The sequence below is a fragment of the Chiroxiphia lanceolata genome, chromosome 8 (genome assembly GCF_009829145.1).
Source record: "Chiroxiphia lanceolata isolate bChiLan1 chromosome 8, bChiLan1.pri, whole genome shotgun sequence".
NCBI classification, from domain to species: domain Eukaryota; kingdom Metazoa; phylum Chordata; class Aves; order Passeriformes; family Pipridae; genus Chiroxiphia; species Chiroxiphia lanceolata.
In genome coordinates, this window is record NC_045644.1 from 4817499 (window position 1) to 4843222 (window position 25724).

At 42.1% G+C, this 25724-nt stretch overlaps 1 protein-coding gene across 2 annotated transcripts in view; it reads left to right on the top strand.

Moving 5' to 3' along the window:
- Positions 1-25724, top strand: part of DOCK1 (dedicator of cytokinesis 1) — a 282369-nt gene that overhangs the window by 206574 nt on the left and 50071 nt on the right. For both annotated transcript variants that reach the window (XM_032694686.1, XM_032694687.1), the window contains exons 33-38: positions 5487-5635; positions 15490-15575; positions 15754-15910; positions 18923-18963; positions 20301-20391; positions 23824-23943. In XM_032694686.1, the coding sequence (XP_032550577.1) occupies positions 5487-5635; positions 15490-15575; positions 15754-15910; positions 18923-18963; positions 20301-20391; positions 23824-23943 (644 nt within the window). The remainder of the gene's footprint in view (positions 1-5486; positions 5636-15489; positions 15576-15753; positions 15911-18922; positions 18964-20300; positions 20392-23823; positions 23944-25724) is intronic.

The window sequence follows — 25724 nt, forward strand, 5'->3', positions numbered from 1 at the left end:
GTGATACCTCTTGAATGTTTTTTTTCTCCCCTTAAAAATATCCATATATATATATATGTCTACACATAAATACACACTTGCTTGTAGATGTAGTAAGAGGGAGTGTAGCAAAATGTGTCCAAGGGTTATCAGTAACTTAGCCTGGAAATTCATCTTAAAGTCTGATTTGCAGTCTTGTTTGGTTGCATCAGAGTGACTCAGGGAAGAATGGGAGCTTGGACCTCTCTGGAGTTCGTAGGTAAATTCAGCATCTCTGCCTTTCTCCAGCCTGGGCTGCTCTGTGGGTATAATTTAACTATATGGGATTGAATTTCCTGAGAAACTGAGTATTTACGGTGACCTGAGTGTACTCATCTGCCAGATTTCATTTTCCTGAGCTTAGCAGCACAGACACTTCAGCTCTTCTGAATTTTATCAAAACTTCCTTAAATTATCAGAAATAAATGCATTTGCCACTTCACTTCTATCTCTGGCTGAGCTGTTGTTGCTGAGAGTTGAAAAAACCCAGCATCTCTAAGAGAAGGGAGTGCCAAGGGTTCATAAGTATTTGATATCACAGAATTTGCATCCTATCTGCTGGAATGATGAGAAAAGGCTTCTGAGAGCAGCTGAGTTCACTTTTTATTAGAAGCATCTTTCGTGAATTAAGTGTCTGGAGAAGAGATTAAAGCTTAGTGCACAACTGATATGGGACTTGACAGACAGGTAATAAAATCAGTGTCGTGCCTGATGCTGCATATCCAGCACAGGATCCTGGCAGTATCTTTGCTAGTAATTAGCCAAACCTTTCCCTGTTCCGGGCCCACAGTCCTGTATTCATAGAATCATGGAATTGTTAAGGTTGGAAAAGACCATCGAGTCCAACCATCCCCCAGCACTGCCAAGGCCACCACTAACCGCTGTCCCCGAGTGCCACATCCACACGGCTTTGAAATCCCTCCTGGGATGGGGACTCCACCAGTGCCCTGGGCTGGACAACCCTGGCACAACTTGGGGCCATTTCCTCTCCTCCTGTCCCTTGTTCCCTGGGAGCAGAGACCAACTTCTCCCCCCAGCTCCCCCCTCCTGTCAGGGAGTTGCAGAGCCAGAAGGTCCCCCCTGAGCCTCCTTTTCTCCAGGCTGAGCCCCCCCAGCTCCCTCAGCCATCCTTTATCCTGACTAATTTCTTTTACCTCTTTAGATTCTTAAACTTCTCCCAGACTTTACTGGACTGAAAGTAGGAATTTTGATGTGGAGTTTTCCATCGGCTGTTCTTATCTGAGGTTGTTCTATCCAGGCTGGGTGTGTGGAGTGCATTGTGCCTTTTACATTGCCTGCTCTTAGACAGGTTATTTTGTCACTCCAGGGATCACTTCTTCACCATTAGCAAGGGTAATAATTTCCCCTGGAGTTTTGGGAATCGACTGGCACAAGGGGTGGTGTTTTCTCCAATATTTCTTTCCGTGCTGTCGTGAAAGCCTTTTATTTTCAATGGATTTTTTATAAATGGAGATTATCCAGGTAGATGCCTCTGTGACCTCCTCTAGCTTTGATATCTGTGGTTCTCTTAAGACCTGGGATCATCAATGCTGAAATCTCACATCATGAGAGAGTCAGGAAATTGCTGCTCTTCCCAACAAAAGCTGGGAGAGGAAGGTAAATGGGATGCAGGACCCTAATCCAGGGCAGCCTTTGTGCTTCTTCTTGCTTTTCCTCATCTTTCTCACAGATTGTCCATGCAGATCATGTTTAACTTCTGGCTCTTCACCAATCTCATCTATGTCACAGCATCAATTAAGGAAAAAATTCCCACTTCCCTCTGCAGGGGAATCGACTGGGGGGTGCCTGACACTCTTATCTTATAAGTTGCACCGCATTAGTCAAATTAGTCATGTGTATGTTCAGAAACTAAATCAGAAGTGAAAAGCTGGAATTCTGGAATGTGCTTGAGCACGGAATTTTTATGAGTGTGCCGTTGTGCATAAGATACGATGAAACCAAACCAACCTGACTTTTGATTTATGGATTAACAGGTATGGATAAACCTCAAAAATTACTGTTGTGTCTCATCAGGTTTTGTCCCTAAATGCCATGATTAACACATGATGCCTGCTGAGTTAAAACTCCCCAGTTGGGAACAAGGCAGTCCTCCAGCTATAATACACATTTAAAAGTATAATTTATTTTCTGAAATTAAAGAGTAAAATACAAATTCTAAAAGTTTTTCCTTGCCTCCACGTTTCTGCTGCAGTGGGGGCTGCAATGGCCACACCTTCCTCTCTTTATAAATAGAAGAAAAAAAGAGAAGAGCATTTATAGTGCAGAGCAGCACTTTATAGGCTTTTTTCCTTCCATATCACAACCTGAACTTTAAAATAACATGTTATTTTGAGCCACTGTTTTGTTGAAAGCAGAGCTGCTTAAACCTTGGTGAGACATTAAGTACCAGAGATGCTTAAAACAAGCCACGGCCTTTGTCTTGGAAATGTAGGAGCTCAAACCCCACACATTTAAAAGCATTACCTGATGCAATTTTAGCAACTACAACCCAACAGTTTGACATGAGGTCACGTGTCCAGGTTTGCAGGGGCAGTGTTTTCAACAGCTCTGTGGTAAAGAAATTGTAATGCCATTTAAAATCATATCCTTGTGGAAGAGTTGGTCAGGGAAAAGCAGTTTGGAAAACATCACTTCGATTGTTGACGTCTTAACCAGCTGGAGGCAGGTGGAAAAGTGGAATTCCTGAAGGTGGATTGGTGGCTGGTGGTGTCCTCCAGTGAGCTCCCAGCATCCAGCCCATCCCTCCGAGTGCTTGACGTCACCAAAGGTGTCTTGACAGAGACGTTGATGTTATTGGAGGGAAGGCCAGGCTTAAAAATAGCCCTGAACTTTGGGCGTTGCATAAATAAGAGTCACTGCAGATAACACTCTCTGGGTTAGTCATGCATGTTCTGAACAACCCAAGGCAGAGGTGAGCCTGCTGGCAACTTAGTCAGGGGGGTTTGTGGCCCCAATTTGAATTGGAAGAATGTGGGAGATGAGAATCACGTTACCCAAAAAGAGAGCACTGGGTTGGTTGGTGTGGTGAGCTCTGTTCCTGCTGTGTGAGCATGGACAAGGCAGGACACGCTGCAGGGGGAAGTCTTTGCACATTCAAAGGATACTTTTTTTTCACATGTGGTTCTTAAAGCAGCTGCACAATTTGGTTTTCAGAAGAGAGCCCTCAATTTTCTTCCAGCCTTGTCCCATTTTGAGTCTCTGTGGAGTTCCCACACTCCCCCAGGGAAAAAAATGGGGAATTCATTGTTGGGTTGTTTATCAGGAAGTGCTACCGGTGCAGGCAGAGCAGTGGAGGCTCCAGAGGGCTAGAGGAGAGTCATTGCCTTTCCTTCTTTGCTCCCATGCTTTCTGTTGTGGCACAACATCACACAGGATCATGTCATCATAGCAAACACGTGTGTGTGTTGTCGCATCACCAACATGTGGTGTAGCATCAGGTGGGTGTCACCAGGGCTCCCAGTTCATGGACTTCCCCTGGAGAATAGTAAACAGGATCAAACATTTCAATCCTTCATGGATTTTCAGTTCCTCATGTCTGCAGTTTAAAAGCTGTTTGCTACTTTTCTGAGGGAATCCCTGTGCTCCAAGCCATGGAAAAACCCACCGTGGCACAGGGAGAATGTCCTGACACTGAATCCGTGCACAACAAATAACTTTTTACCATTATTTGTGTTCTGACATATTGGCTCTGACAGTCTTCAGGCATAATACAAGAAATCTGTCACCTGAGAGGCCAAATGTAATAATACTTGTAGGAAGAACCGAGGAAAGCTTTGCTCCTCTCACTTGATATTCCTCACCAACAACCAGCTGTGCAGCAGCACCCAAAATCACAGTTTTAGCTGAGTATTAATTTGCCCTGATAGAATTGCTAATGATAATAGGATCGTAAAGTTTACCAAATCAAGTAATTTAAATTACATCTGCTAAAAAAAAAAAAAAGTGGTGTGTTTTGTTAGTAAAGGATTTCTTCTTGATTACATTTGTTGAGATGTATGTTCATTCTGGTCCAAAGTGAAACTACTAATTAAAGACTTCACTGGTTACTGTCACAGTGCTGTAGTGCAGTGGAATATAAATGGGTTACAGTCTGTTTCTGTCCTGTACCACTGGTAAATGCAATGGGAAGCAAGAGTCTGAGGAAGCTGAGGGCTCCTTAAATTAGCTGAAATCCAAAGAAGTCTGGTGTGAAGCACAGCAGTGGACTCATGAGCAGTGTGTGAGCCTGACGGGGGACACCCATAACATGGCATTGGTGAGAAAGGGCTCCTGTTGTGTCCTGAGGTTCAAATTAATCCTGCTACTGAGAGAGGAATTTATTTATATTTTCTGAACTTCTGCCAAGGAGTACTCTGCCTGGAGCTCTGTGACAGTGTCATCCTACAATGGGAGTGGGAAAACACCAGCACAGATCCACAGAAGCTGTGGCTGCCCCATCCCTGGAAGTGTTCAAGGCCAGGTTGGAGCAGCCTGGTCTAGTGGAAGGTGTCCATACCCATGGCATGGATAGGGATGATCTTGAAGGTCCCTTCCACTCAAGCTATTGCATGGTTCTGTGATTTTTCCATGGGGTCATTTAACAGCTAATTTGCAGCACTGCATTCATTTAGCTCAGAATATTAACAGTACTATTTTCTCCTAGTCCAATATTTACTAGGTGCCACGTTCCTGTTAAGCTCTAATATCTCTTGCATGTGTGGAGAGTGTAGCAGGGAGGACTGGGGGAGGAGCAGCTTTCTCTGGGGAAGATAAATGTGAAATCAAGTTTGCCAGTGAACTCAGCCCCTGAGGAAAGGAGGCATATTGTCAGCTGGGTGAGCTGGAGTTTCATGTCTCGAGGCCCTGTAAGTCTGCACTCATGGTGACACTTTGATAGACTGACACAGAGAACATTTTGTACACTCTGGAAGACACAGAAGTCTAAATAAGTTAATACAAGTGATGTGCCTTTTAGCCTTCTTCCCTGGCAGCCATAAGTTGTGTTTTAAAATAAACCCTGGAAATTTAATAGTGTGAAAATTCTCAGTGGAGAATGTGGTAAGTCCCAGTTTGACAAGTGATTTGACAACTCTTGTTAATTTGGGTTTATACACATCACATACCTCTCCTCCTGTGCCATAAAAAATAATAGGAGTAATAATAGTAATAGTAAGAGTAAAAATGAATAATAATGAAGAAGGAGGAGAAGAAGAGAAAAGAAGCAGAAAAGAAGGAAAGAAAAGAAGAAGAAGAGGAAAAAAAAAGGAAAGAAAAGAAAATAAGAAGAAAAAAAGAAGAAAAGAAGAAAGTAAGAAGAAAAGAAAAAGAAGAAAAGAAGTGTTTCAGTAGAACCAGATATTAAAAAATACTTTGTTTTGCTCCATGAGGATTTATTGCTACAGCTTTTGTATCTTCTACCAACATGAGTGGCTGTTTGTTAACTCTGAAATGCATCTTTTCTCTTAAAGGTCAGCATAAAATCAAGTTCATCCCGGAAATGGTGGGACCTATCCTGGAAATGACGCTCATACCGGAAACTGAACTGCGGAAAGCCACGATCCCAATCTTCTTTGACATGATGCAGTGTGAATTCCATTCCACCAGATGCTTCCAGAGGGTAAGGAGAGAGAGCTCCAGACGTTTAAAGTTTGTGAGAAAGGTTTAGCTGGTCTTTGACAAAACACAAATATTTTTGGTCTGGAAGAAATAATGTAATTATGGATTTGCTTATTTTCCAGAACTCTTGAGGGGCTGTAGAGTTTTCAGCTGCTGGTTTTAAATTGTTATTGAAGGAGAAATTTGCATGTGGTAAATGAAACCCTTCGTTATGGTCCAAGAGCAAGGACAGGTGTCTTAAATTGTCACTGTGACTCACAAAAAGGAGTTTGGTGCTCAATGAAATTGGACGTAAGGGGAGGCTCATAATGTGGCAACAGAAACTATACCCTCTAAGGATTTATTACCCCTAGGATCTTGTAATTTTGATGTTCCTTACCATTTTATGGATTTTGAAGAGGAAAAATGCCATCCAGTCACTGTCAGTGCTTCTTCATGCTACACAAGCACTGCAAAAACTAAAATATTGAAGTAGCATTTTTATTTTAACGTGCTGAGAGAAGTCCTTGAATACTCACACACCTTCTTATCCTGATAGCATTGACTTCTGAAAGACAAGTTTCCTCACATCATTCATTTGACCTTCTTTCCCTTGAAACTTTGCTTATGGATTGAGTTTAAGACTAGTTAGGCCAGGTAGGGTTATGGAATAAGCCAATGGAGCTCCTACACACTGAAATCTCTGTCAGTTCAGGATATGACCTTGTGAATTTTGCAATAAAGTTTGACATGTATTGTTTGCTTTTTTCCCCTTTATATTGGCAGTTTTCTTTGTTGGATGAAAAACTTTATCCTTTTCCATACTTTTTTTTTTTTTTTTTGGTGAACCAACTCTTAATAAATCTGTAGGCAGAGTAAATGAATATCTGCGTGGGGAGACTTTAGCAAGGGAAATGGCATCAGCTTTATTGCTTTGATTTGTTTTGTGCTGGATGGTGTGTGCAAAGGTTGTGAACTGTATTTTGGCTTCATCCAATTACTGCATAATCATTCTTTCTTATGTTTGACACCAGTGATACTGTGAAGATTGAAATGCTCGCTGGGATGCCATTTAACCAGTTTCCTGTCAGATGCTCTCTTTTGTTGCTTGTCATTTTTTATTTGTACAATTGTATAGATCATGAAAAATCCGAGGGTGACTTTATAGCTAAATTTATGGCCCTGTGTTTTCCTGACAGAAGGAAACCAGCTTTGTGTGGAATAGTTGGGTGATTTTAATGAATGAATGTCTTAAATATTTCACTCAATTTTTTGTTTTACCTTTTGAGAAGAAAAATGCCTCATGTTAAAGTCAGAGATGTCTTGGGTTGTAGGTACTCAACATCATATTTCCTGTGGCAGTGCAACCTTTTTCTTTATGGAGGTAGCATTGATATGACAAGTGCAGAGGTAATAAACCTCTTTTCAGTGGGCTTGGAGTGAACATTTCCCTCTAACAAGGAGTAATCAATCTGTCCATTTATGGTTTTGCAGATAATGGAGTGATAGAGTTTGCTGAGTATCTCAGATTGGCCTTTGTGGAATGAAGATCACAGGCTTGTAAAAAGCAGAGAGTTGCAGAAAAGTCCAGGTTGGATGGGACCTCTGACAGTAACCTGGTCCAAACTGGGCCTTCTCTTGGGTTATCTGGGGCCCTCTGAAGCTCAGTATTGAATATCTCCAGTGAGGGTTGTTTGAGCATTTCTTTGGGTGACCTGTTCCAGGGTTTACTCCTGGTCTAATGGAAGGTTTCTCTCCCCATGGCAGGAAGTTGGAATGAGGTGGTCTTTAAGGTCCCTTCCAACCCAAACCATTCCAGGATTCTATGATGAAGACTTTTCTTTTTATATGTGTATGAAATTTCCCTGGATCAACTTATGCCTGTTGCTGCTTGTCTTGCCCCTGTGCACCTTATAAGCAGAGCAACTCCATCTCCTCTCTAAGCCCCTGTCAGGTGTTGGGTTTGATTTTCTCTAGGCTGAACAGACCCAGTTCCTCCAACTGTTCTTCAGGCCAGGTTCCCCAACACCGCCCATCTTGGTGAGCCTCCATTAGACCATCTCCAGTTGATCAGTCTGAGCTGGGGGAGCCACAGCTGGATGCAGCATTCCAGCCATGGTTCAGATAAGCCTGTTGGTCCTCTGACCATACCCTTGTCAGTGCAATCAAGGACACATTTTGTCCCCTTTGAAGGGGCACACTGCTTGCTCGTGGGCAGCTTGCTGTCCACCACATCCTTGTCCTGGTGTTTGCAGCTCTACCATCCCAGATTCAGGACTTCCTTAAATTTTACACAATTTCTTCTTGGCTCTCTCTGAGACTTCCAGAGTCATTGAACCACCACCCTTGGAGATCAGCAGTGCAGCCCCTTCCTCCACCCATCTCCCAGTTTCTCTGTCCAGTCCAGATCTTACCAACATGTCAACAAGTGAGAGACTTGTCACATTGTTAAGGCTGAGACAACCACAGCTCTTCATCCATGAGCAGATTTCTCACAGAGGGCAGTCAGATGTGATTTATCCTTGGTAAACACTGCGTTTTCCCAGTCACCTTCTTTCTCTTTGCGTACCTGGAAAAAGCTTCCATGAGGGAATTGCTCCATGGTTTCCTCAGGAACTAAAGGGGGTCTGTAGATTCCCAACTCATTTTTCTGTCTCTTTTATATTTAAGTGATAGAAATAGATATAAAATAATTTTTTAAACTATTACCAGTACCTGGGCAAGCTTTCATGCTTAATGGGTCGGTGTAATGTGCTGCATTATATCCTTTATGTGCAAGTACCAATTATCCTTGTCCAAAGAGAACTTCCAAATGCAATGGTTGGCTGCTGTTAAACTAATCTGCCAGAAATCCAATTATCTAACCTTATTAGTCACATCAACGAGGGTTTAGATTGGCTCCACTTCTCCAGCAGATGTAGAAACCTCATGATTTGTGGGGGAGGAATTTCAATTTTTTGCAGGCTGTGATGGTTTGTGTGATAAACAGGCAGCTTTCCCAATGGTGGTTTTAATTTCAGTAGGAACTGGGTTTGCCTGGTAAAACCAGTAACAGACAGGAGGGGTGTTTTTGTTCTTCCACTGTCTATAGCCCTGAGAAAAAACAGATAAACTCCTCTTGTTTCACAGAACTATGTTGAGGACTGAATTAAAAGCTGGAGCTGCCCGTTTTTGTCCTCTCCCTTGAAGGTGCTTTGAAGCCCATATAAGGCTTCAAAGGAGCCTGTACCTCAAAGCATGAATCCAGTACTAAAGTCAGTGTGGGACTGAAGCTTCCCAGTAGAAGAAAATGCCTCCTTCCCCACTCTGCTTCCTCCCCTTGCCTGTTCCAGTAGCGAACCCTCCAGATCAAAGGGAATATCTTGGAACCATGGGAGCGATCAAAGAGAATTGGTTTGATTGTTCCAGGCCTGGTCAGGTGAATGTGATGGATCCTGTGGTGACAGCAGGGGGGAAAGCTCATCATGGAACAACCATTCAACTGGAATGTGGAGTTTGGAGCATGGAAAGCTCCTGCTGTTGCTGCCTGTTCCTCCCAGCTGTCCCTTGCTCAGGCTCCATTGGTCCAGTTCCTCCCAGCACTCCTGGTTCTTTGCATAAACTTCACCTTACCTTTCCTGGACCTGTGTCATTACTGATGTTGTGTTCTGCTTGGTTTTGAGTTGAACCCATTCCCAGGAACATGCCAGTGCAGGAACTGGAACAAATCAGAATGTGGTGGGAATGGGAAGAGGTGGTGAGTAGGTTCTGCCTGTCTCATGGCACTGTATCACAATACCAGTTCTTTTAACTGATCTGGTACAAGTTAAGGACTAGAAGTAGCTTATTGTAAGAACCAAACCAAAATATTAACAGAATAATAGGGAGAGGGACTTGGGACAAGGCTGTGCAGTGACAGAACAAGGGGCAATGGTCTTAAGCTGAAGGAGGGTAGATTTAGATGGGATATTGGGAAGAAATTCTTCCCTGTGAGGGTGATGATGCCTTGACACAGATTTCCCAGAGAAGCTGTGGCTGCCCCATCCCTGGAAGTGTCCAAGGCCAGGTTGGACAGGGCTTGGAGCAACCTGGGCTAGTGGAAGGTGTCTCTGCCCATGGCAGGGGGTGGAATGGGATGGTCTTTAAGGTCCCTCCCAGCCCAAACCATTCTGATGCTTTTATAAGGTAAGAGGACGATGGTTGAGTCAGAAGCTCTTCTCCAGCCTGGCTTCCCAAACATCAAGCAGGAAGGAAGGACCTTTATCCTTCAAAGGGAAATCACTACCCCCTGTAGTGATGAGCAGGAAGAAATTAGAAGTCCCATAAGTCTGATTTTCGGACTGAACCACATTACTGAGGAGAACCATCAGTTTCTGGTGGTGTTCCATCAGTGCTTTCAGTGTACAAGCTCCGCATGTGTCCCTGCCCTGTTAGACTAAAGAGTTGTGAAAAATAATGATCTGAGGAAAGAGCCCTAAAAATGCAACAACACATCTGTCCTGTTTTCTGTGAGTTCTGGGAGTGACACTTTGCACAACAGATCCATAGCAGAAAAGGTAGGAAAATGATTTAGAAATGCATAAGCAATGAATGCACAATGCAGAATTATATAGAAATGCAAATATATGATGCATTGTGCATATGATTACTGAAATAAACACATAGGTGCAGCCGAAGTACCTCTAGCTAACATTCTGTTGTGAAGGGAATTAAATGAGTAAAGGCCAGAGGAAATAAAAAAAGAAACAATTTTAGTTCATTTTTAACAACAGGAAATCTCAGTATCATCAAGATGGTTATACCAGCGTTTTTATTTTCAGTGTGATTTCATGCTGGTTATTGATGAATTTCGAATTGATTTAATTCTCCTTAATAAGAATTTCATGGTTTAGCTGAATCTCTCTTGACTTTTAGAACCTATAATTCCTTATTAAGTCTTTTTACCACTTTTGAGCCCTGTGTTAACCTCCCTTTCCCCGTGCTGTAGATTTGCAGCCAGAACACAAGTTAATGACTCTCCAGCTTTTTGGGATGCTGCAGTTTCTCCTCAGTGATCCCACTGAACGTGCAAATTCAAATAACTAATCCCCCCCCAAAGGATTAGTTTCAATAAGTAACATTTTAAATTGTCTGCAGTTGAAATGTAAATGTGTAAGTTTTTCTTGTGTTCTGGCCTTTTGGAGAATATCATTATTCCTCCCTCACCCCACCTGAAGAGCAAACACCTCAAAAATCATCTAATTTAAATGGCTGCCAGATCCATTTGCCAACTGGAATGCTGTGGAAAAATAGGAAAGGGAACAGATGAAACTGTTGGGAATTACCACCAACTTGCCTAAAAACCTTTGAGCAAAGTTTTGTGGTCATTCTGTCTCTACATTAGGGCTAATTTCTAGTGGTGTGATCTGTCACTTGAATTTTACAAGGCAAATTCATTATTGCCCCGCAACAAAACGAATTTATAGCAGCTTGGAGGATTGAGAGTCCTGCTCATCTCCAGCCAGATTCAATTGTCAGCCAGTCTGCAAGTACAGCCTGGCCACACTGGAGGTGAACCCAAGTCCAAAAGCAATTAGTTGAGTTGACATGAGATGACTTCCCTTGATTTATGTGCTCCAGATGAGAGATTGTAACAGACAGATCAAGCTGTGGATTTGTTCCTTGCTCAAGATCAAACTCTCACATCCTAAAGAGAATAAAGAGAACAATAAAGAGAAGCTCAGATCTTGATCAACTGCAAGGAAAAGTGGATAATAATGTCCAGTAATCTTCCTAACATCACCCCTCAAGCTTTCACTGTCAGCACAAGGATACGAATCTGATTCCTTGATGGTGCCAGATATTCCCACTAAGCCTCCAGAAGGACCCTCAGCAAGTGGCACTGGCTGTAATGGAAACATTGGAAATTTGGCACTTCTTCATTTGAGAGTAAATTCCATCCCAATAATTGCAAGCCTATTTTTGCATTAAATTTAATCTAATGCATTAAAAAAATTATTGCATTAAAAGGAAAAAAAGAGAAAAGGAAAAATTGAGAGTTTATCCACAGATACCAGGTGCAGTGTCCCAGAACCAGTAGCTTGAGCACTCCAGGGTCACATTCCTACTCCCATCATGGACGAGGATAAACCTCCAAAGCTCCATAGACCTCAACTTGTGTTGATAAAACATTCCTCTATGGAAATACCGTAGAAGGATGTTAAATAACATTTATTCATCTGACTTGGAAAGACCATAGAAGGAATTTAAGCTGATGTTAAATAGCATTTATTCATCTGACTTGCATGATCTGCATCACAGCAATTCCTTGAAAAGTATCAAGAATGACTGAAGAGCAAAGATATTGTTAATAATCCTTAAAACCCCAGAAATGCCACAAGTCTGACTCTGTTCAACCCTAGAGGGTCATTAGGGAAATGGCCCAACAAAGCATGGATTTACAGAGATTTAAGTACAACTGATATCAGGAAGATACTCAGGATCCTGTATGACAAATGTAATTGCTCTTCTCTGTCTGAGTAATCTCCTGCTAAAAAATACATCACCTAAAGGGCTCACACTGGCAGCAAGTGTCATTTTTCACACTGGTCTAGAAGCTCAATTTCTTTCTGGGTTCATTAGAGAACATGAATTTTGTGACTTCTCTGTTTCATCATCGTGTTCTTCAGTGTTTCACTTGACACGTTCTCGTGCTGTGGGAACAAGTTTCAGCCTGTGGTGGTTCTGAGAGTGGGTGGATTGCCTTTTCTGTTCTGCCTTTTGTCATTTGCCTGTCAGTTTTTTAATAACGGATTCATTGTATAAAAATCCGAATTTCACGTCACTGTTGGTTCATTTCTTCTCAAGGGAAGTAGTGAGGGAGCGGGACAAGTTATCCAGAAAGGATATCCTGATCATCCATCCATGGAGATGGTAATTTCTTGGCTAAGCAAACCACAGTTGGCCTGATCCAGTGTTGGCAGTAATCCTGCATCACCTGAGAGGCTGCATGGAATGGCCTTTAAGATCTTTTCCCAGAGTTTCCATGACTCTCTGGATCATTTGGGGACCAGAAAAGCACCTTTGAAATGTTTCAACCTGAGCTTTAGGGTCACTCATAATAGTAAAAGTTGCTTTAAGATGGACAAGTTGTTTGGATACTTAGTTGATTTTATCACTGTCTGCATGATACAATCTGTAGTTTGAGTTTCCTGACAGTTCAACTGACTTGTGCATGGTTTTATCCTGTATCCTGAATTTCCTCTGAGCGCTGGGGGAGCAGGACTTGTTCTGCCCTTTTTCACCATGAAGATTTGTAGTCACTGAGCTCAGAGCACAGCCTTTTTTTGCTCTGGTGTAACCCAGTCCTGGTGGGCTGCAGGTAGTGTGTAAACATAAATTTCCCAATTCAAATGCAGAGGTCAAAATGTCTGGGGTTGCACATGAAGGTGGGAAACAGCCTGGAGTTGCACCAGGGGAGGTTTAGATTGGAGATTAAGAAAAATTTCTTCATGGAAAGGGTTGTCAAGCAAGGTTGTTGGAAAGGCTGGCCAGGGCAGCCCTCCCATCCCTGCAGGGATTTAAAATCCATGTAGATGTGGCACGTGGGGACATGGGTTAGTGGTGGCCTTGGTAATCCTGGTTGAACTCAATGGTCTTAGAGGGCTTTTCCAACTTCGGTGATTCTCTCATGCTGTGAATATTACTGCAGTTAATGCTGGGAAGAACATGGAGACTTGGAAAGGGAGGCAAAACTGGTGTCCTGGGTCAGACTGTAGATTTTCACATTCCTGCTGTTGGCCCTGTGAAGGTGATCAGAGGTTGACTTGCCCTGACGCAGAGGAGTAGTTTGTCATTGTCACAATTTATCCAGCAAATCCCTCATACCAGCGTGTATTTCTCCTTATAAAGGATTTTTCTTAGCAAAGCAGGAACTTCTCCACAGTCCTTGGCCATGTTTCATGTGCAGATTCACAACTGCTGGGGTCTTCAGCAGCAAAGGACTTGCAGGAGAGCGGGCAGGTACCCCCAGCAGTGAGGTGGCTGAGATGCTTCTCCTCACCCTTCCCTGCTGCAGGTGCAGGGTTTCCTCCTGCTCTGCCCAGGTTTACCTTGCAGGAGGAGGGGGTTTTGGCAGAACCAAGGGCATGGCTGGCTGGTACTTGGTGGAGACATTACAACAACCTCTGTTGGCTGAGGTGAGGCTGTGCAGGCAGAGTTTAAAACGCAGGGTACGTTGGCAGAACGAGACTGATGGTGGACATAGCTACTGTGCCTCAAAGTGATGTAAATTAGTTGGTGAAAAGCACTCTCTTATAGAGGTTCATCATTATACAAGTCTCTTGGCAAGGGTCATCTCTTAACTCCTCAATGAAATAAATATGCCTGAAGAATTTCCCAGTGTGGACTAAAAAAATCCAGTTTCTCTTCCTAACTAAGAGCAGAGGGTCAAGCACTGATCTTTTCTCTCTGGTGACCAGGGACAGGACCTGAGGGAATGGCTGGAGCTGAGTCATGGCAGGTTTAGGTTGGACATTAGGAAAAGGTTCTTCCCTAGAGGGTGGTTGGGCACTGAACAGGCTCCCCAGGGCAGTGGGCACAGCACCAAGGCTGACAGAGCTCAAGGAGTGTTGGTATGACACTCTCAGGGACAGGATGGGATTGTTGGGGTGTCTTGTGAAGGGTCAGGAGTTGATGATCCTGATGGTTCCCTTCCAACTCAAGATATTCTCTGATTCTGTGATCAGAAAGTCCATTCCTTTCCCATTGGAACATTGTGAGCTGTTCATATTAACTGCAGATGCAAAGCACATCTCTTGACATTTCCAAAATGTGAGAATGCTTTGTTCTTGTGCAGGTGGCCCTTTGCTTCTCCTCAGAGTCATTAAGGGGCTGCTTAAGCAAGTGACAGTGAAAAAACTTGGTGTCAACTGTTCTTTCAATAAACTCCCACTCTGAGTAATGGGCTCCCATTGCTCTGCCAGGGCTCCCAGCTCACCCAGCTCTTCTGAGGTCCCTGGACAATAAGTTGTGGCACTAATCCTGTGAATGTCTGTGTTTAGTTAATGAAGAATTAGGAATTAGATGCCTAAACCAATTCCTTACAGAGCAGCAGACCTGAAGTGAACCTCCCTCCACTAACAGTTCACATAATTCCTAACCTGGGCCCTTAGGGAATGTAACAGCAACAGTTAAAACCCTCTGTAATCATTAAAAATCCAGGGAATTACCCAGTTTGCATTTAAACTATATTCTAATGCCCACTTAAGTTTGCATTCTTTTATTGTTGCCCAAATAAAATTGCTTTGGAGTTGTTTGAAATTAGTTCCTTCCCCTCTCCAGTGACTTATTAACAGGTTTATCAAGTTGTGCCCCACTGTGAGTCAGTGTATGTGTGCTAAAAAGGGGTGTCAGTGATACTGGGATGTGCATCCAGCTGAATTATCCAGCCTCAGGTGTTCTCTCTCCTCTCTCGCAGAGTTTTCAACAATTTTTGTTGCTGTCACCTTTATTGCAGGGGACATTCTGTACAGGGGACATTCTGTACAGGGGACATTCTGTACAGGGGACATTCTGTACAGGGGACATTTGTGCAGGGGACATTCCGTGGCTTTGTGTCTTGTTTTCCCCTGCCCTCATTCTTGTCATTAATCTCCTTATTTAGTTTTTCACAGTATAAATATTTACACTTCATTTAACAAGGTGCCCAATGATTTCTTTAACACAAAGTCCTTGTAGGGCGGTTCATGGTGGATACTCTAAAACCAGAGCCTGCAGACTCCTAAAGTCAATCAGGCTTTCAAACAGTGGCTGAACATCTCACCAAGATACCCAACCAATCTGTGAAGCACCGAGGCTCCAGTAATAAAGTGCAATATTTGCCATCTGATTATTTCCGCCTGCTTTGTTTAATTACAGTTCGAAAATGAGATCATCACCAAACTGGATCACGAAGTGGAAGGAGGCCGAGGGGATGAACAGTACAAAGTGTTATTTGACAAAATGTAAGTGTTGAGATTTATGTCACAGTGAAGTCAGGAGAGAGAGCAATCAGACTACAATGAACTCTGTAGCCCAGAAATAATTAAAATCTGCTAACGATGCACAATATTTAAAATTGCACCTGAGTCAAGGTTTTTCCTGCGTGGGATTAACAAGGCAAATGTAATTGGTTTTTTGCAGTCTCCTGGAGCACTGTAGGAAGCACAAATACCTGGCTAAGAGCGGGGAAACTTTTGTGAAGCTGGTTGTGCGTTTGATGGAGAGGCTCTTGGACTACAGGACCATCATGCACGACGAGAACAAGGAGAACCGCATGAGCTGCACCGTCAACGTGCTGGTAAGCAGGGATTCCACCAGCTGGGATGATCCCTGTGCTTGGAATTTTACACCTTGGGGTCAAACTGAGTCTCTGGTGGGATTCTCGTGGAAATCTGAAACGCTTTGTGGTTTTTTTTCCTGTTTTGATGAAGGCAAATGTATGAAAATGTGGGTTATTCCTTCTTTAATTGATTCTAGGGGAAGATTTAAAGAGAAATGTTGTAAGGAGGGTTGTTCACTGACATTTACAATGGATTTGTGAACGACTTTATGCAGAACACTTGACATGCAGAATGCTGGGATTCTGTGCAGTTTATTCCTGAAATATTCACACATTTGCAATCCCATTTGTATTCTGCTTTCTGCTCAGCCTCCGTATTCAAATTTTTTGATGAAATTTGAGTTACTATTTCATTCACAACAGGAAAAAAATTCAGGTTGTTTTTGTCACTGATAGGAAATTTCCTTCTTAAAATTCCAGAAATTCTGCTCTATACACAAAACTTTATCCCTTTGGACTCGAGTTGGAAGCAGTAGAAGTTATCCCTCATAGTACACACTGGTGGAAGCACTGGAGTATTAAGATTTTACAAGCCTAAAATGAGCACATATGGAAAATAACTTTTAGAGACCCCCATATTATAGTAACTAGATTTGATTTTTCCAATAAGACTCAGCATTAAACTGTTTTCCACTAAGGCTTCTGAGATTTCATCCCTCTGTATTGCCATGAAAGCTTTTATTTTGCTTTAATGTGTGGGGCACAGCCAGTGTTTATGGTTTATGTGATATGGCTGATAGATTTTGTGCAGGAAAGAGCTGAGTGAGTAGTTTGTAGCTTTTGTTTTGCACAGAATGCAGCTCGTGCAGTGCAGCCTTAGTGTCGCCCCATCAGCCACAAACACAGCGGTGCCCACTGGAGCAGGAGAGGGGATCAGGACATCAAACCACAGACTGGGCCTTTATATTTAGTGTGTTTTCCCTCCCTGTGCACATCGAAAAGCATCATGGGAGAAGAGGAGGGACGTGGGGAGTTGTCACCGGCTGTTGGGTTGCCCGCAGAAAGGTCATCGCGTCCTCCCGAGCGGAATTGTGTTGGAAAATCCTGCCAGTTCACACAGGCAAGATGGGAAATAGGAAATCACAGACACCACACGCTCTAAGCCAGTGTATAAAGCTGGGAAAATTTCCTTAGGAAGGTCAATTTGTTTCTCCTTGCTTTCACCAGAATACTCTGAGTCTCTTCCCAGGAATTCTCGCCATCCTGATTGCAGGGGACTCATGGCACGCTTGGGGTTGGGTTTTTCTCCAAGTGTCTCCAGCAGCATCTCCTGATGCTGATTTTTGGCATCTGAATTTTTCAGGGTTTCCAGATAATACATTTTGTGGGTCATTTGCTGCTGTCAGGTTAAATCACCATGAGATCCCCTGCACAAGCCTCCCGCCGGAGTCAACAGGAAATGCCGGGAAGTGTCGTGGGCCAGAATTTTCCTTCGTTTTCAGTAGCCATGATTTAAAACTTCAGCTTGATTTTAAACTCCCATTTGCCCTCCAGGGCCAGCTCAGCCCTTTCATCATTCTCCAGGCACCCTAAGTGAAATTCATGCCTTTGCAAAAATCCAACCATGGGCTGTTACTCGGCACAATTCCCACCTGAGGTCTCAGAGAGTTCTTAATTGGGAATTTAATGATGCAGAGGCTTTCCTGGGATTAAGTGTGTCTGTATTGACGGGAGTTTAAGTTGGAGGGTTTGATCTGCATTTGAACCAATGCTAATGGGGAAGGGTCTGGAGCACCAGGATTGGCTGAGGGAGCTGGGGGGGCTCAGCCTGGAGAAAAGGAGGCTCAGGGGGGACCTTCTCGCTCTCTGAAACTCCCTGACAGGAGAGGGGAGCTGGGGGGGGAAGTTGTTCTCTGCTCCCAGGGAACAAGGGACAGGACAAGGCCTCAAGCTGTGCCAGAGGAGGTTTAAATTGGATATTAGGGAAAATTTCTTCATGGAAAGGGTTGTCCAGCCCTGGCACAGCTGCCCAGGGCAGTGGTGGAGTCCTAATCCATGGGGGGATTTCAAAGCCACCTGGATATGGCACTTGGGGACATGGGTTACTGGTGGCCTTGGCAGTTTGTCTTTTGAGTTGAACTCAAAACCAGTGAGTGTTTATGTCAACTGAAATGGTAAAAGCCTGGAATAATCCATCATTTCCTCTGTGAAATGTGGAGTTTGTCTTGTATTCCAGTTTGCTTTGAAGGGAACTGTTTTATATTGAGTTTACCCATGTCTTAGTACTGGGCTTGTGCATCTATTAGTGGCTCCTTAAACTGCTTTAATTTAGCATTGAAATATATTTTAATTCAGGGAGGAAGAAACTGTGTTGTATTTTGTTTTCTTCAATATGTTTTAGCTTTTGGAAGTGAACTTTAAATTAGATTCAGAATTGCCTTTAATATCTCACCCAGTTTATCATACTTTGCATTTACAGTATTTGTACTGTTAACTAGTTTATCTCAAAGCCAAAGGCAACCAGAGGAGAGCAATGCTAATGTTTGGCATATGAAACCACAGAAATAACACTAATCTAACTTTTTATTTCTGAGGAAACCATTAGAATTCAAGAGCAGATGATGTATTGCCCAAGTCAGGTTCGGAGTTTTAAATCCATGGAACAACTGTTGCTTAAAAATTATGGTTTTTGTATATTAAAAAATTTTCAAGTGAAAATGGTTAATGATGTGTGACTTGCAAGTGCCGGAAGCAGCTTTCTAGCGGTGCTATTCTTGCAAATTCTTAACCTTTGCAATGAGACATGAGCCCTAATCCGCTGCAACATGAAACATCACAGCATTAGACTTTGTAAGTTAAATAACTTGTGTTCCAGCACTGGAGGTGAATTTCCCTTTGCAGTTTGGAGGCTGATGTTACGCAATTATGAATTTTTAATTTCCAGCATGTTCTCTGTACGTTCCAAACTGAGAAATCAAAGAGTTTGTAATGAAATTATGTTGGGTTTGTTTTTTTTTTTTTTTTTTCCAGAATTTCTACAAGGAGATCGAGAGAGAAGAAATGTACATAAGGTTTGTAAACATGACTGGTGACAAACTGCCTGATGTGCTCCGGTGTAATTGGGGAAATTGAGTTCCTATTAAGGAGTCACTTGGGGGCTGAAGGAAGAGAAGTAATGAAAAATCATACCTTGACTGAACCCGAAGTAATTCAAAAGCTTATCTTCCCTGAGAACACCGAGTGCTGGAAGTTGGAGTCATGAGATTATCTTTGTCCCCTTTCTCCAACTCCTTCGGTTTTATTCCAGTGAACACTGAAATACTTAGGAGTGAATATTCTTCTTTTTGTGGAGAAAATAAAGAAGTAAAAAGAAAGCTGAGTAAAGAAATAATGGTACAAAATATGTGACTTGGGGTAAAAACAACAATTAAATAATATCATGACTGATGCTTATTTTAAAGCTTTCAGGAACCTTTCAAAATCTATTTGCACACAAAGTAAACATGGAAATGTGTTGTTGTGTTTTCTGTAAACCTCAGGGTTCCTAGTCCTCCATTTGTACTGTGGTTTAAAATTGACTACACTGTTGTGCTAAAATGCTGAACCTTGTGTTTGTAATGCTACTTTAGGTATCTAAATATTTTAATTAATTCATTCTCACATGCTTGTTACCTTTTTGGAAGAACTTTCACTTGTGAACTCAGCTCCTGTTGTTTTAGCAGGTTACAAAAAGAGAAGAAAGTGGCAGGATTGATTACTGTGGACAAACATGGGAGGTTATGAGTTGTAGGTCTGCCCTACTCAGCATCCCTAGAAACACAAATTGTCTCTCAGTGTCACACCCCCACCCAAACTCTCTCCTATTTCTGTTAACAAACTCTTAATGAATATAAAAGTTGAAAGTATTTCCACTGTTTTTTTCAAAATTCAATTTTAATAGTTTCGTGGAGGTTTTTTTAATTGTTTGTAAAAATCTCAACAAACAAATGAAGAGAATCCCCTGCCAGAGGTGTGATGATATTGAAGTTAAAGAAGAAAACTTTTATCTGTCTCCACAGCTGAACTGTAAGAGTGCTTTGTCTTGCACAAAATCTCTATTGGATTCCTCATCACAAGTCATTAATATGGTGGTGTCTGGTCAAAGGTTGGACTTGATGATCTTAGAGGTCTTTTCCAACCTTAATGATTCCATGATTCCCTAATTCTCTGAATATGCATTGAAAAGAACACAAGGGAAATGCAAATGGTCCCAAAGGTTGTTTGCACGCAGAAATAGAAACTTTAAATAATCCCACGAATATTTAGGTGTTTGAAGATGGACTTGAACCCTTGTAATCTTCAAAATAAATTATTTAGTCACATCTTAAAGCCAATCTTTTGTAAATATCATTGTTTTTCTTCCTTGCAGGTATTTGTACAAGCTGTGTGACCTGCACAAGGAGTGTGATAACTACACAGAGGCTGCCTACACGTTACTCCTGCATGCAAAGCTCCTGAAGGTAAAGCCCAGAACACATCCCAAATTTGGTAAATCATGTCAGGAGTAATCCAGAGAGGTGTTTGTCACTCAGAACATCTGCACTTTAAACTGTGAGCTGCAGCTCAGGGCAGGGTTGTCTTTTGCCCATGTAACTCACCCACGGAGGAATTAATGTGTGGTGGAGGCAGATCTTGATCTGGAATGGAAGTGTGGTCAAGGCAGCACCGGGAATTACAAAGTGCAAAGCTGAAATCTCTAAAGTATCATGGTTGTGTAATGTGTGGAAGCCTGTAACCACATATTTTAGTAAATCAGCTCTCCACGGAATCTTTGTGCAAAGGCAATACAAGGGAATATTACAGCCTGTTCTTGGCTGTCTGTAATGGATTCAGTTTCGATTTTGGAAAATTAGGGAGAGATTCAAATGGCCTTCTTTCCAAGTTCATGCTTTTAAAAGGTACCTATAATTTTAATGCAGTATTACACAGTTTATAGCACATTTAAAGAGGCACAACAATATTACTGTTCTTCAAGGAATGTTTCGGTGGAACCTGCAATGTATATTAATAACATGGTATATGTAGAAAGTACATGACATAAAGCATTTGAGTTTTTAACACTATCCAGTGTCAGCCAGAAACATAATGAAACTGTATTTCCTAAGCATTAATCTCAGTGAAAACTTCCTGGATAGATGATGTTGTTTCTAACGTGCAGCTTGTTCATGTGGTTGTGTCACACGTGTGGGAGCAGGTACCAACCATGTCCCCCTTGTTATCACATACAAAGATAAAGATGCTCCTCTTGCCAGCACTTGTGTCATGAAATCACGTGTCTAATGCAGCCCAGTCATCACTGAAATACCAGCAAGGGGTTTTATTTCTTAATTTTAAAAAGCAGTTAATGGGAAAAGTAAAAATGTAAATGTGATAAGAATTAGCATTTTTGGAAGTGTTTGCTTTAGTCCCATTCATCTTCCTCATATTTTATCACCCACAGTGAAATCTTTCTCCCTCAGGGGGTCCTGGATCTCTTTCCACTCCCCTCAAGGACTGTAGCACCCAAGGTCATATGGGGCAGAGAGTCAGGGACAGAATAATTGAGGGGCTGAATGGGGCTTGGAGCAACCTGGGATAGTGGAAGGTGTCCCTGCCCATGGCAGGGGGTGGAATGGGATGGTCTTTAAGGTCCCTTCCAACCCAAACGAGTCTGTGATTCTGTATTATTGCAACCTGCTGCACTATTATTGTTATGGTGCCCCACTTGATAAAGAAAATTTATCTCATTCTAAGCAGCCAATTGTTCTTGGCAATCCTGGATTTAATTTAAACAATCCCAAGTGAAATGCAGGTGTAAAAAAGTTGGAAAGTGGAAGGTGTTAAATGAAATACTTCTAATGGATGCCAATGATTCCTACGAGTAAACTGAATCCAAGCCATAATTAGACTAAATATGATGCAGAGCATAAATGTGCAACTTAAATTAAGACACTTTGAAATGTATTTACTGTGTTTTAAAATAATTAGAGAAAGAAAATATCAGGAATGGCTCTGACACCTCCTTCTCCCAGGCTGGTGCAGTCGCTGCCCCTGGGCAGGAGTTGGAGCGAGGAACTCACCGAGTCTGTGGCTGGAAAGGTCTCTCTTGTTCCCACAAGGGACACAAAGCAGGACTGACAAACTGTGCAGTGCTTGTTCATCACACTTCACAAGAATGAACCTTTTAGACAACATAAAGGATTCATTCCCTTCCACAGGTGCTCATTTTCTGGAAAAATGATGGAATAAACCCTGCCAGAAAAAGTCGTTCAGACTTTTAGCTGTTACGGCTTGACCTCATTAGTTAGTTTATATGACCTTAAATTAGAGTTTAGCCAGTTTTAGCTTTTCTTAGATAATGTCTTCAAAGACCAGATGAGTATCTTAATTTACCCCTTTGAATTCACTGGGAAGAAATATCCATTTTTCCTCTCTTATAATGCAAACTGATAGAACATGGCAAATACAGGGGCAGGATTTGTCACAGGCTTTCATCACTGAGGGGATGTTTGTTTACAAGTATAATTATATTATAGTCTGGAATTACTTTGTTATTAAAATGTATCAATCTATCCATCTAAATTCTTGTTACTGCCAGTAGTTAGCACTGGATGGAGGGTTCAGTATTGCTGGAGGAGCAGCAATATTGTGGTGTGTGTAACTAAGCAATTGAGTTTTTTTGTCAAACCTCGAGTACAGGATTTTCAATGACACTCATCACTGGCAGATATTCCATCACACTGATTTTAATGGGATCACATTTAGGTCAAGACTGAGAGTGTGAGAGAATTTCACCTTTAAATTTGCTGGAAGGCTGTGCTTGTGGAGAGAGAGATGCCATCATATTCTGTAAATTACTGCAAGCTGATGAAGCACACTCAAGAAAAGAGACTTTTGTTGTACTTTTAACCCATTTTGTCAAAACTGAGATGTTCAAAACTAACAGAAGATAGTTGTTCTTTGCATGCTGGAAAAAAAAAAGCCATTGTATTGCAGGCTACCTGAGGTTTGTGTTGCTCAAAAACACAGCTTTGCATTACAAGGGTGTCAGAGTTGTCTGTAGGCCCAAACACAAACACTTTGACCAAATTAAGAAGTAATTGGGTGAAATTTAATAAGATATAAGAGGTAAAACTGGGTGGTGTAATGGTATTTCTGGAAATGAATCTGTGAGTTTTAGGCTGGATACTAGGGAGAGATTCTTCCCTGTGAGGGTGGTCAGGCCCTGGCACCGGTTGCCCAGAGAAGCTGTGGCTGCCCCATCCCTGGAAGTGTCCAAGGCCAGGTTGGATGGGGCTTGGAGCAACCTGGGCTAGTGGAAGGTGTCCCTGCCCATGGCAGGGACTGGGACTGAATGGACTTTAAGGTCCCTTCCAACCCAAACCATTCCAAGATTCTGTGATTGACATCTTTGCCTCGCTCCATTAGGCATTTACTGGAAGAGCAAGAGCTACTAATTGCAGACAGGCTGGATAAAGTTAATTGTGCTTTTCCAGCCCTCCAGACATTCCCTCTGAGTTGTAGCCATCTCATTTCCCTACCTGCAGTCCTTTTGTGTTGATGTATCTTGGCTTCCAGGCTTCTCTCAACATGAACTGCAAATGTTCATTGTGTCCCCAGGGGGTTGTGCCATCAGCAGGCCAAGGTCAGTCTCATCAACCTCGCCCAGGACAGGAAACTACCTCCAGAAGCTTCCTTCCAACTGATAGATGGAATTAGCCTCCAATTACAGCATTCATAGAAATGGTCCTCGTGCCCAAAGAATCCAAGTGCACAAAACCCCTTTGTTAGTGCATTAGCTGTGGAACCATTCCTTTAAATAAAAAAAAAAAAACCTCTATTTTTAGCCTCATGTTGATGACATATCACTTTTGATTTGCTTTCTCTTTTCCCTTTTTTTTTGTATGATTTAGTGGTCAGAAGAAGCATGTGCAGCACATCTTACCCAGCGGGATGGATACCAAGCTGCTACTCAAGGACAGTTGAAAGATCAACTCTATCAAGAAATTATCCATTACTTCGACAAGGGCAAGGTAAAAAGGGAAGAAAAAAAGTGCAAATATCTTTCATTGCTTTTCTCTCTAACTTATAAATTAAATAGTAAACATAGTTTGCATCCAGTGACCTTCAGGAAGCACTTACAGGTTATGATACTAAAAAAAAGTCAAAAGAAATCAATGGTACAGTTACAAGTGCCATGTTAAGGGTAAATATATGTGCATATGATGCCATGGAGTAAATAAAAAAGTGATGCATTTAATTTGGGGGGACCTTTCTGGCAGTTCCAGGAGCTAATACAATCCTTCAGCTCCCCTTGTTTTCTTTCATGTACACAAATAATTCCCTCAGGGGATGGATGTCTGTTGTTCAATATCATAAATATTCTGAGATGGGAATATTTCATTCCAATTGCATCTTTTAATGCCAAGGGAATTTGCATTTGGCATTGCCTGGTGGGAAGGGGAGAGTGCTGGTGTGAGAGGGGAAGGGGATTAATGTGGTAGACAAGGATGTATCAGTGTTTGGATATTTCCAAAATGTTTAAGTATAAAAGTAAGAATCTCTTTGTCACAACATTTCAGAAATACGAACTTGGGTTTTAAAAGTAACCTCTGTTGCATAAATGTAGTGCAAACAGAAATGCTAGAACTGCAATATGATCCACCCAGCTCATGTTTTCCAAGTAAGTTTTTAACAGAATCACAGAAGTGTTTCCATAAATTCACAGAATCATTTTGATAGAAACCATAATTTCTCTCACTTTGATAGAAACTTTGCTTAAAGAGTCAAATTTTGTAACTTACCTTAAGGCAATATTTAAAAGTTGTTAATAAGTGGTGTGCTAAAAGTTGTGATTCTGGACTGGGATAAGCAATGTAAAAATAATAATTGTAGACTGTGATAAAAATTGTAAAAACAGTCATTGCAGAGTGCTGCACGAGTGGCTGAGTGGGGCTGGGGCTGGTGGAGGTGCCTTAGTGCTTGGACAGCATTGGTTTTTCCTGCCCAAAAAACTTTACTACCCTTTTCCCAGTGGATAAGGAGAATCTTGTAAGAATTGGGGTCATAACTGACTTAAAAGTCTATTTTAATATCACGTTCCTCTGTGGAAAGGAAAACCAGAAGCCTCCTGTTTTTATTTTGTTGGTTTATGTCTTTATGGCTTCCCATTAGTCCTTTATGGTGCTGGTATCAAGGAATTGCTCTTTGAGCACCAGGCCAGTGGATTTGAGCTGGAAGGGAGGAGCTGCAGCATCCTTTACACCTCTGTAGGACCCAGCCTGCCTCAGAGCTGTCCCTCCTGTGTCTGGGATGGCACTAAGGATGTGTTTACACACACAGCAGGCAAAATACCTCCCGCAGCTTTCAAAAGGAATAGCAGTGGAAATGCTGCCCTTGCCGTTTTCCTCGTTGTTGGGTTAAGAACTGAATTTTCGTCATTCTCAACGTTTTTGGTGAACAACCATGTGATTATTGCTCAGGTTGCCAGCAACCTGGTCCAGTGGAAGTTGCCCCTGGCAGGGGGTGAAATGAGATGGTCTTTAAGGTCCCTTCCAACCCAAACCATTTAGTGGTTTATGATTATTCCAGTTCTTTGCATAACTCCAGCCATAGGACTCCTGTGTGATTTTTGTGTGTGTGTGAGGAGATGATTCATTTCCAAAGTGCTCCTTCCTAGTTACAGATAGTCCTTCCCTCATTTTCTGGTCACTCAAGTTGGTGATAATTTTTCATATTGTTCAATAAAAATTGAAATAAAAAAATCAATATACACTGAGAATATTCATCTTACATGAATTTTCAAATGTCAGGA